The following is a 12,410-nucleotide window of genomic DNA, read 5'->3' as shown; positions in this document are numbered from 1 at the left end:
AAGGGACTCGGGTACCTGGGCAAACCTAGGTCTCCTTATTACCCAGGCCTGTATCCAGAGAACCAATTCCTACTTTGAACTGTATAGCCACAGCAGATGCTGCAATGCATCAAATTGGATGCGGAATGTCATTGTCTTATTTGACAGAAAGTTGCTATCATGTTGAATGCCTAATTTTAATTTCTTCCTAAAACTTCCTCAGCAAAGCTTTAAATTTGAAACATTTTTCTAAAATCCAAATCATACTATGAATTTTGATCAAAATTGAAATAAGGATTCTAGACATAAGTTGATTGAGATTGTCGGACTGACTTCCTCATCTTGGTTGTTATTGTCACAACGTTTCGGCCGTTTTGCCCTCCGGCCTTCGTCAGGTGAACGGTTTGTTAGGAGTCTCGAACCCAACCCTTTATTATTATTACGGGGGTACCGTGTTCGGACTCCAGCTAGGCTTTGGGACATAGTTGCTGATTCTCTGTTTTTCAATGTTACTTTTTCACTGCCTTCGTTCAGGATTGAACTCAGCACCTTTGGGTAACTGTAAACTTTGATACAACGTCTAGGACCACTCGGCCATATGTCACTTGTCAATCTCAATCAATGAAAACAACTCATCTAAAAAATACAGACAATTACTATCTAGACATAAGGTTTAGTAGTAATATACCTTGAATTTAATCTTTGTAATGAGACATATAAGTGGTGTGAAACTATTCTGTTCGGGTAATTACCCGTCCTGGGACTGGTACTTTCCTAGATCTTAATATATTTTCACTAAAAAATGAATAACGAAGTCATTAAGAGAAAAAGTAAGCATAATTTATTTAAGGGTGTGAGTTCCATATAGAAACGCTGATTTAATTTGAATAAAATATGCATCAAGTGCGCTTGAAAGCCAAATCATAACATAATCATTCACTTGATGCGTATTTTATTTTATTCAAATTAAATCAACGTTTCTATATGGAACTCACACTCTTTCTCACCCTCATTCTCGCGTTGCCTACGCACTGTTCCAACATTTCAAAATACAACCGCTGAGATACAACGCGCGGCTCTTTACAAACAGACTTTTCTTCCTCCAACTTTACAACATGGCAAGAAAGAAGAAAAAAAAAAAAGAAAGGAATAAAACAACATACTGAAGATGGAGTTTAGTTCCGAAATATAATTATGTTATAAATTTCAAACAAGTAAAATATTTGTTTATTTTCCTAATATTACATTGTGATTTGGCTTTCAAGCGCACTTGATGCGTATTTTACTTCATTCAAAGTATACTTTCTTTCTCTTTTATGTAATAGTTAATTCAAAGTATCTATGGATGGATGCAAGTTTGAGTGGTGTATCTATGTCCTTTATTCATAATCAAATTATTGATTTTAATAATTTAAAATGTTATATCCCTGTTTCTTTCGATTTCAGATCGAGTATTTTTTTACTTACAAAAAAATGAACTGTTTAGAAAAAACATAATACTCGCATGCACATGTCTCAGTTTCTTTTCGTTTTTTACTTCATCTTTTTTTTAAAGGAATTAAACGTTACATGCAATATCAGGCAACGCAGGGTACATCTGGTTATATAAAAAATATTGTAGTAAATACAATAATACAAAGAAGTCTCAATTGTTCTTACAGAAATAAATTGAAATAAACAAAAATAATCACCCCGTGCGCATAACCTTAATATCGCATTGTAACACCCTTTATAAACCTCAAACTTATCTATAATTAATTGTGTTTAAATTGTGTTTCGTATATCAATAGATATCTGGTTTATAATATTGTGTACATATACTTATATTTAACTTCAGGTTCGATCAGTTCAGAACACAGTGAACAAAAAGATATCCTTTTTCACTCCAAATGGACTTATGGTAAAGTCTATACAACTAACATTTTACCATGAGCACAATGAAGCACAAGTGAGTGGATTGTTTATGATTGTTTGTAGCAACTATACAGGTATGTATTCTTATAATTTGTGGATGGTTTATAATGATGATAATAATAATAATAATAATAATAATAATAATAATAATAATAATAATAATAATAAAACACTTGTTAGTCATTTAAGTAGCATTTATTATTACATTATATTTACAATAGGTTGATGTAGTTCGGTTGAAGCATTGTTTAGTGTATGTATAAAAGTAATTTAAAGAAGGCAATACAATGCAGAAGTGTAACGGATAATTATATCTTATAGTTTAAAGATAATTCATTTTTCTTATATCTTATGGTATAAAGATAATTACCTTACCTTTTTTGTTTAGCGCTTACACACGTGTTCGTTTTTTTTTTTGTTTTTTTTTAAATCCTTGTGGAGCAAAAACAAATGCCACGGCTAATTCATTATTCCAATTCGTTTCATTTTTTGGTATAATAATTCTAATTCCGTTTCTAACACCATGTTATATTATAGGGTTAATCGGCCAGGATAGCTGCAATAATAAATTGATAAGACAAGAGCTAGGTAAACACATGCTTTATTTAAGACGCCATTACATGAAGAACAATAACGGACAAGGGCAATAACTCTTCTCAACTTCAGAGGCAAAATTATCACAACATTTATGACATACAAAATATCTTCAATGGCAGTCATAAAATTTATCAAATGTTAGAGGTTAATGTAGTTTGCTTGAAACATTTTCTAGTGTGTATATAAATGTAATTTATAGAACTCCGAGGTGTAACGGATAAACACGAAGTGAAGCAAACAAAGACATATAACGGTGGAATTAGCTATGCAGTCTCGCTTTTTATTAATATTAATAAAATTAAATATAATATAGAAATTATCTATATATATAATAAAATGATCTTGCTTTTTCTCTTTTAGATTTGGCAATTATAGGCAGATATTTTATATGCTGTAATTATATTATATTATATCTCTACTTGAGTCAGTGTGTTTTTATGGAAGTTTCATATGACATGATATTTCGGGAACATTTCCCTTCGTCAAATGTGTTTCCAACTTTAATTCAAACGTACATATCAAAGCCGTTGTAAATGAAAGAAATTCCCCAGAAATTTGAATTGATTTTAAATCAAATGTTCATTAAATCATTCGTGATCAAGTATCTACATAAATATTTATAATGTGGTATAAACCGGAATAAGAATACAGACAAGTTAATCCACAACATCAATGTTGAAACTATAATAATTACAAACAATTTATTTATTTATTTTTTTTTTAATCCTCGTGAAGCAAAAACAAGTGTCACGGCTAATTCATTATTCCAATTCGTTTCATTTTTTGTATAATAATTCTAATTCCGTTTCTAACACCATGTTATATTTTAGGGTTAATCGGTCAGGATAGCTGCAATAATAAATAGATAAGACGAGAGCTGGGTCAACACATGCTTTATTTAAGACGCCATTATACAAAGAATTAATAACAACTAAGGGCAATAACTCTTCTCAACTTTAGAGTTATAACAAGGGGACACAGCTATTACAAAATTTATGATATACAAAATATCTTCAATGACAGTCATAAAATTTATCAAATGTTTAAAGGTTAATGTGGTTTGCTTGAAGCATTGTTTAATATGTATACAAAGGAAATTTAGAGAAGGTAATACAATGCCGAGGTGTAATGGATAAACACGAAAGGAAGCAAATGAAAACATATAACGGTGGAATTAGTGATGCAGATTAACTTTTTATTAATAAAATTAAATGTGATATTAGAATTATCTTTATATATATATATATATGTAAAAATTATATCGCTTTTTCTCCTCTAGATTCGGTAGTTACAGGCGGATATTTTTATATACTTTTATTATATTTCTACTTTCGTCAGTGTGTTTTCATGAAAGTTACAATATGATATTTCAGGAATATTTCCCTTCGTCAGATGTGTATTCAACTATAATTTAATCGTGCATATCGAAGCCATTGCATTCCACAGAAATTGGAATCGATTTGCAATCAAATGTTCATTAAATCATTTGTGATCAAGTATCTACATAAATATTTATAATGTGATATAAACCGGAATAAGAATACAGACAAAATAATCCACAACATTAATGTTGAAACTATAATAATTACAAACAATTTATTTGCATTTACAATAAATTATTTGGATGGTTCATAGAGATTTAATAAGAGTGTTTTTTAAATAGTGGAATGAGTTTTTCCACTTCCATCTGTTTTTATCAACACCAGTTTTTTTTTTGTAAATACAATATACTTTTTTATATTTTTACATATAAAAAATATTAAAACAACAAAAATTTAGTTCTTCAGTTCGTGTTTAACTTTTACACCTCTATGTTTTACTGTCTTCTATAAATTATATTTACATTTTTATCTAATTGACATATAATCTACCTGAATAAATGTGAATTATTTTCATTTACAACACACAACACTTATATTATCATCAATAATACAACATAGTCTTTTGAAATACTAATATATATATATATATATATATATATATATATATATATATATATATATATATATATATATATATATATATATATATATATATACTAGCAATCGGTGCCCGGCGTTGCCCAGGTGTTTTGAGGTTAATGCTGAGAAAAAAAAAAAAAGGGTCAATTTTTTAAAACTTTGACCCCTATTATGACCTTTTAACATTTATTGTTTAGGGATCAAGTAAAGTTAATAAGATATAGATATAGATAGATAGAAGATAGATAGATAGATATAGATAGATAGATAGATAGATAGATAGATATAGAAGATAGATAGATAGATAGATAGATAAGATAGATAGATAGATATAGATAGATAGAAGATAGATAGATAGATAGATATAGATAGATAGATAGATATAGATTGCGTAATATTTGCGTAGAAATGAAGAAAATCAAATTTACTGTGTATTTATCGTGTTGCCATAACAACGTGACGTAGCCAAGGACGGTAGTGGACGTGAGTGTGTGTGCGTGTGTGCGCGTGTTTTGTTTCGTATCTTATCAACTTCTTCGAATCTATGTGTACAGTAATACACACCCGTTTTTCGAGCTGAATAAATGTGTTACATTGAATAAAAACACGAAGTTTGGTAGAAAAGTAACTTATCTTGCCTTTGATAACATTTATTTGTTATATATTTGTTTTTTTGACACCTTTTTCGAATCTATGTGTACAGTAATACAAACCCGAAATGAAAAGACCACGAGGGAACGCGCGTTTTACATAAAAATAAGTATTTTTAAATTTTATCTTTCTAGCTTTAAAAAAGGTTTAAAAATTTTATCAGCCGGCATAATTTATTTTTAAATATTGAAAAATTTCAGGAAAATTAATTTTTGCTAGATTTTCAAAACATTGTTTTCGTGTTGTGTACGTGTCTGCGCCTAGCAGAATGGCGGCCGTGGATGTCGTAGGTTGGATTGTAAGATTGTGTAAGATTCGTATTTTTTTAATTTGTAAATAAACAAGTTAGAAAAAAATTAAACCCTTCCAAGATGGACAATAAATAAAGCCATAATATTTTATGGTAAAATTAAGAGCCTACGAACCATAGTTTTTTAGGAGATGTGATTATTGGATTAACCAATCAGAAATCGTCTGTGGCACACACATCTCTGTTTTTATAGATATATATATATATATATATATATATATATATATATATATATATACTAGCAAAAGTACTCGTCGTTGACTGGGTTCAAAAACAGCCTACAGAAAATGGACTCTGATTTATGAAAGTATGATAGGTTATGAAAAGGAAGGGTTGTAAAGAGATAGCTTCGAATTAGGGGGTATCAAAACCAAAGAAAAATATGATGATAGTAAAAATAAAATAGAAAAACTACATAATTTATCATACCATACCTGTTCACACTAAAACCCTTATCACAATATTCTGTGGATCTATATTAAAAAACCTTGTTAAACTTTGTGACATATTTCCATTCTATGGAGGTCAGGCGCGAACGAACATCCCATAATTTTATTATACCATATTTCTTCAAACTAAAACATAATTATCAAAGTATACTTATGCAGATAGATATGAAAAGTCTTTATTAAAGTTTGGGCCTATTTCCATTCTATGGAGGTCAGGCGCGAACACAGACCCCACAATTTTATTATACCAACCCTATTTAAGTTAAAACATACTTATCAAAGTATTATTATGTACATCTATATCAAAAACACTTGTAAACGCTTTTTTTAATTTTTTAATTTTTTATTTCCATATTTTTTGGACCAGGCGCGTACGCAGACCCCACAATTTTAATGAATCATCATTATGCCAGATCAAACATACCCATTTCTGTATCTCGATACATCTTCTATCATTATATCTGATCAATTTTCTATAATAGTCAATCATATAGGAGCCTATTCGTGACCAGATACACGCACAGACATTCAGCTTTATATATATATATATATATATATATATATATATATATATATATATATATATATATATATATATTTGTGTGTGGTTGTATGTATAAAGTAATGGTTTTGTGATTCCAATGAGAGAAAAAATTGTTGATTTTTAGGACTTTTATCATTCTTTAATATTTTTAAATATTTTCATAACACATTTCGAGCTTCATTTAGCTCTCGTCAGATATTTTTTATGGCGTTTCCGAATTTTTGAGATGAGGAGTGATTATTTGTATTATTACTCATCGGACTACTGTTCTCATCTTGAGTGTGATTTTCACAACGTTTCGGTCGATATAACTTCGGACCTTCTTCAGGTGTATCTTGTCCGCAAGGAACTATACTGATCCGTTTACACCTGCCAAATTTTCTTTGTCTTGATCAAACACACAGACACAGAACAAGCTGTGTGCAGTACCACCCACACGCATGGAGTGGAGCACGTGCAAACATCACATAACTTTGATACGCATGCATTTTCTGTGACCTCTGACATAGCCTTCCGTTTCCCTTGACTTTTCCCTCTTTTTCGCTTGGCATCAAACAGTGCACGCATATAAACCCACACGCTCCATAAGCATGCCCTCGAAGACCGGCAAACAGAAATGTTAGGTAGGCTTGCATATTTTTTGTATAAACATTCTTACCTTTAAGATGCTTACACGTAGAGCTAATACAGTATGAACAATCCAAGACTGTTATAATTAAGCTGTATATCGCTCGTGTAAAATATGAACTATAACCTCTATTTGTGCACACTTCCACAGAGGTCAACACGTACGACCACTATCACACGTCCTTATGTGACTACCAAATTATTGCACCAATATATGAACTTTGCTTTGTTTTGTTTTGTTTTAAATAAATAATGTAGTTTTTTATATATATACTGGTATAATGGTTTTCCCTATTACTAAGTCGTGAACAACAGACCCGTGGCACAGTGGTTAGAGTACTGGGAAAAAATCAATTGTAAAAGTGATATTCTCCTGAAGGTTGAAGGTTCAATCCTCAGTGTGGACGACCGAAAAATACATTTGTGAATTACTTAGGACCTCTATCCAGTCATGGCTGACGGAACAAGAGCACGCTAACCCCGTGAAGTGAATAAAGGGTTCCGTTCAAAATTCCGTCCAAATTCCCGAGTTCGACAGAAACATTCCCAAGTTTGACAAGATACACCTGAAGAAGGTCGGAGGTTATATCGACCAAAATGTTGTGAAAATCAAAGTCAGGATGAGAACAATAGTCCGATGAATCCAAATAATACAGATATTTTTTAGTGAAAAGTTTATGGGATTCTCTTTTGGAGATCATTTTAGTTTGGATAGCACGATTGTGCTTTCGAAAGATATGTGTATGTGAAACTGGGTGTCTCACATCCACATATCTTTCGTAACTAACGTAAACAAGCATCAAATATTTTATTATTATTTTTCTTTGTGGAGAAGTATTTGTGAGGCTTTTTGAGACAGGATTTATCTGCCCTTGGCGAGAAAGATTTAAGCAGACTTTATTACATGATCACAATAAACATGGAAAATTTAAATAGACCATGTTACCGATCATGACTTAGCTACACCCTTTACAACAATTAACATCCCATTTCTTTAGTTTTAGGAGAAAATATGGTTTTATCATTTTGAAGAAAACACGTTTCATGAGCAGATTACTTTTACATGTTTAAATTACTATAGACTGTATACCGTATGTTAAATGGATAAATAATTCATCATTTCTATGTTTAAATGGAGATAACTCTTTTGTATCCTAAAATTATTTACCTTATCAAGAAACATTCTGAAGACATTTTGATGCATGATCTACTTGCCCTTGCCAATATAGATTGAGGCAGGATTTAGTTGCTCTTGATAGATCACTTGCAAAGAAACTATGGAAATTCCGCACAACGCTAGGTACACGAAGAAGACAAGTTTTTTTTCCATTTCTTCCATACTTTTAATCATGAATGTCTTCCCTTTCATAATTGCAATCTATAAATTTTGTACTTCACAAAAAATTATAATATATATTAATACATATATAAATATTAATACAATAAGTTTTTATCACATTTTGATTCACAATTTAAAAACAAATAACAAAATATAATTTCTATTCAGGTTTTCCAAAATATGGCAGCACAGTCGAAAGTGAAGGAACCACTTCCATGCCCCCAAAACCTGCCATTTCTAAATCAACCATTCTCGGTGCAGAAAGTTCAACAGTTTCGGTCTATACTGGAACCGGTACGCAGACACCATCGTTATGGAGATATACATCTTTAAACAGATCTCCAAGTCAAACATGGAAAACAGAACTAACCAGTACTACAAGCGTGTCAACAGTGGAACAGAAACTGGTAACAAATATTCCCAAAACATTTCAACCTCATACAAGCACACCAAAAGTAAGCGCATGGCCTTCGCAACAACCCAATTCAACAATTGTTAAACCTGCGGTTGGATCTACACCCAGTGTATACACTGCATTACGTTCTCAATCCGTTCAGCAAACACCCACAACACTTATTTCAACTGGAGTTAAGTTTAGCCCAACGCACCCTGAACCTTCTGTGTCGAACCTACAAACACTGAAAACGCCTGCTGAAACTTCAATCAAAGTTACACCCAGCATGTCTTCTGAAGTTAGTATCACACAATTTCATGAGCCGGTTTCTACAACCAGACTTTCAACTGGATCAAAACCCAGTGAACCTGGCGTGTCATTTAACACAGGAGGTTCAAGTGTGTCATCTGTTGAATCTAAACCCACATCTTCTCGGCCAACTGCAATAAGCGCTAGTTTACCTGAAAAAACAGCCACAGAATCTGCTTTCCCATCGGCTGCTGAACCCACTCGGATGTCTCCGATGTTTGAAGCAACTTCAAGTCCGCCATTTGTTATAACTACTACTGCTCCACGCGAAAGGGCAACAACACCCGCAGCGGGTCGTTTTACTTCTGCAGTTAAGGCTTCTCCTTCTCCATTTTCATTTTCAGCATCACATCCACACCCGACAACTCAAAGTAAGATTACGTTTTTATTTATCTAAAGTTATTATCAGAATGTTTGGAAAAACAATTGATAAGCATGTCTTCTAGAAAATCCGAAGTTATAATTATTTTTCTCAATTAGATTTCTTTTTCGTTTTCGTCTTTTTTTCTCTTTTGCTGTCTATTTAACCGTCTTCTAACATTTTTTTGTCTTTTCTGCCTTCCTTTTATGTCTTTTCTCTTTTCCATCCCCCCCCCTTTTTCCTTTTCCTGTCGCTTTTCTTTTGTTAGATTTTTTTTTCGCATTTGTTTTCCGATTTTCTTTTTTTTTTCCATCGTTGTCGCTGCGGCCATTTTTCTCTTCCGTATATCTTTTCTACCTTTTTTTTTCGTCTTTTTTCTATCCTTTTTCCTTTTCGGTTTTTTTCTTTCTTTTCCGTCTTTTTCTTCTTCCATGTTTTTTTTTTCCTTTTTGTATAATTTTCCCCTTTCCCGTCTACTCTTTTGTATTTCACTTTCATTTCTATTTTTTTTTTATTTTCTTTATTTTCCACATTTTTTTCTTTTGTCATCGTTTTTCCCCATTCATCTTTTTTCCACTTTTCCGTCTATCTCTTTCTCTTCCTTCTTTTTTTCATCTTTTTTTACCCTTTTCTCTTTTTACCTTTTCCCATCTTTTTTCCCTTTTTCCGTCTTTTTCTTTCTGTCTTTTTCTTTTTCAACTTTTCTCTCATTTGTATTTTTTTCGTTTTTTTCATTTATTTTCCTTTTCTGTACTTTTGTTTCTTTACTCTTTTTTTCTTTCACACCTTTTCTTCCTTTTCCTTTCCCTTTTCTACCATCGATCAATTCGTTTACCATCAGTGTACATATGATGCCAATAATGGTAACATTATTCGACATATACATGTAATCATGTTCAAAAAATTCAACATCGACAAAAATTTGTTACACATGTTTCAGAAAATTTTAATACAAATGATCTATTTTTTCAGCAGGAAATATTAAAAAAATATTAAAATTTCTGAAACATGTGTAACAAATTTTTGTCGATGTTGAATTTTTGGAACATGATTATATAATATTAATTATGTCATAAATATTGTATTCTCATGTGCTTTGTATATGAACTCTGTGGAACCTAAGTTCCTAATCGTTGAGCTAAATTTACTTTGCAGTATTCGATTGTATTTGAATTACTTCATTTTTTGTATTTACAGAAATGAGGTAATATATTTTCTTGTCTCTAAAGTAAAATATTTCATTTTATTTAATAATAATAATAATAATAATAATAATAATAATAATAATAATAATAATAATAATAATGCATGGAATACCTTTTTATACCAAACACGTACGTGTAAAGATAAGTGCTCAATTATTAATTCAACAGAGTCACAAAAGAAGGTGTGTTACCCTATAAAAAACAAAACAATAGAATAAGAAGTAGATGTAAGTCAAACCTTTGTCTGTATGAAGCGTGGTCATTGGCTTATTGTAATAATTTTCCTTTAGAGATGTAATAAACTACCAACTAGGGAGAATTGATTTTGGAATTTTGGAAGTACATAGGTTTAATAAAATATGCCGAGAAATACTTCAGTAAGAGTTAAAAACATATTTATTATTCAGAAAAGGAAACACAAATAGAGATGAAAGTCCTTAATCCATGGAGTTTCGAATAAATGCCTTCCTTCCCATCATAGGAGAAGAGTTAGCAAAATGCATATAGAAATTTTGCTGCTGAATTATTTAAAGAAACTAAGTATGGAAAAAAAAAACATACTAGCATAAAAATGAAATATAGAATAATGAAGCAGATAGAGTGGGATAAAACCTGTTTTTATACACATGATACGCTTCACTATTTCAAGTAATTTAAATGTAATTTGAACTGAAGCGCATAAAAGCACCCAAATTTTAAACAAAACAGTAATCAAAAACTGCCTGAATACGACTGAAGATAATCAGTTGAAAGTACTTACAAAAAGAAAAAAAAAACAGATGACGAAAACGACTATGGAACTTTCTTACACAAATTCGACTGAGATATTAGAACGATCATTCGAAAAATGGAGAAACTACAAAAAAAAAAATGATTAAACAAGAACACTCCGTGCTATTCAACAATGCATGTTTAAATGAAAACATGCTGCCTAAATACACAATATATATATATATATATATATATATATATATATATATATATATATATATATATATATATATATATTCATGTTGAAACGATTAATAGGAACCAGAATCGGGAATTGGAAAAATTAAAACTGTTGGGGATATTGTAATCAACATCAGATGCCCAAAACGATTCTTCTAATTGTCTTTTATATATGATTTTTTTTTAAGTGAAATCTTCCACTGCTGGTAGTAATTTAAAGCCAATAAGTATTTATTGACTTTAAATTACCAGTAAAACTAAAATCTATAGATCATCTACCGTAAGTGTATTTTTATGCTTGAGTAAATATCTGCACTTTTAACGCGTTTATATGGTAATAACTCTACTGTTAAACGTTTAGAGATTTATAAAGAATTGGAATCGGAATTGGTAATTGTATTAGAATCGAAAATTTAGTACGAAATCAGGAAAAATATTGGAATCGTCTCATCATTAATATATATAAATATATATATATATATATATATATATATATATATATATATATATGTGTGTGTGTGTGTGTGTGGGGGGCATTTGGGAATACTAGGCACTGTCTGTGGAGAATGATGAAAACTTTCTGCTAAAGAAAATAACATCCATGAAAAAATACCTTTAGCACGTAATTCAGTATAACCTGTTAATCCATACATGTATTCACATAACAGAATAACCATCTCCTGGGCAGAAATTTTGTTCACAATTACACAGCGAAGCTCTCTGGAGAGAGTAGGCTATTTTATTTTTTTTAATTTGGAAGCGTTTCATCAGGAATTAAATGGTAACAAACAAAGAGGTCTATGTGAACACCCCAAGAAA

At 30.9% G+C, this 12,410-nt stretch overlaps 1 protein-coding gene across 1 annotated transcript in view; it reads left to right on the top strand.

Moving 5' to 3' along the window:
- LOC145291107 (uncharacterized) overlaps window positions 1-12,410 on the top strand; it is a 416,667-nt gene that overhangs the window by 192,784 nt on the left and 211,473 nt on the right. Inside the window, exons 34-35 of the mRNA XM_080136623.1 lie at window positions 1,817-1,967; window positions 8,540-9,445. Of these exons, the coding sequence (XP_079992749.1) occupies window positions 1,817-1,967; window positions 8,540-9,445 (1,057 nt within the window). The remainder of the gene's footprint in view (window positions 1-1,816; window positions 1,968-8,539; window positions 9,446-12,410) is intronic.

The sequence above is a fragment of the Euprymna scolopes genome, chromosome 12 (genome assembly GCF_053919585.1).
Source record: "Euprymna scolopes isolate OS-2025 chromosome 12, ASM5391958v1, whole genome shotgun sequence".
Lineage (NCBI taxonomy): Eukaryota > Metazoa > Mollusca > Cephalopoda > Sepiida > Sepiolidae > Euprymna > Euprymna scolopes.
Note: the sequence above shows the minus strand (reverse complement) of the source record. Positions and strands in the feature narration are given on the sequence as shown.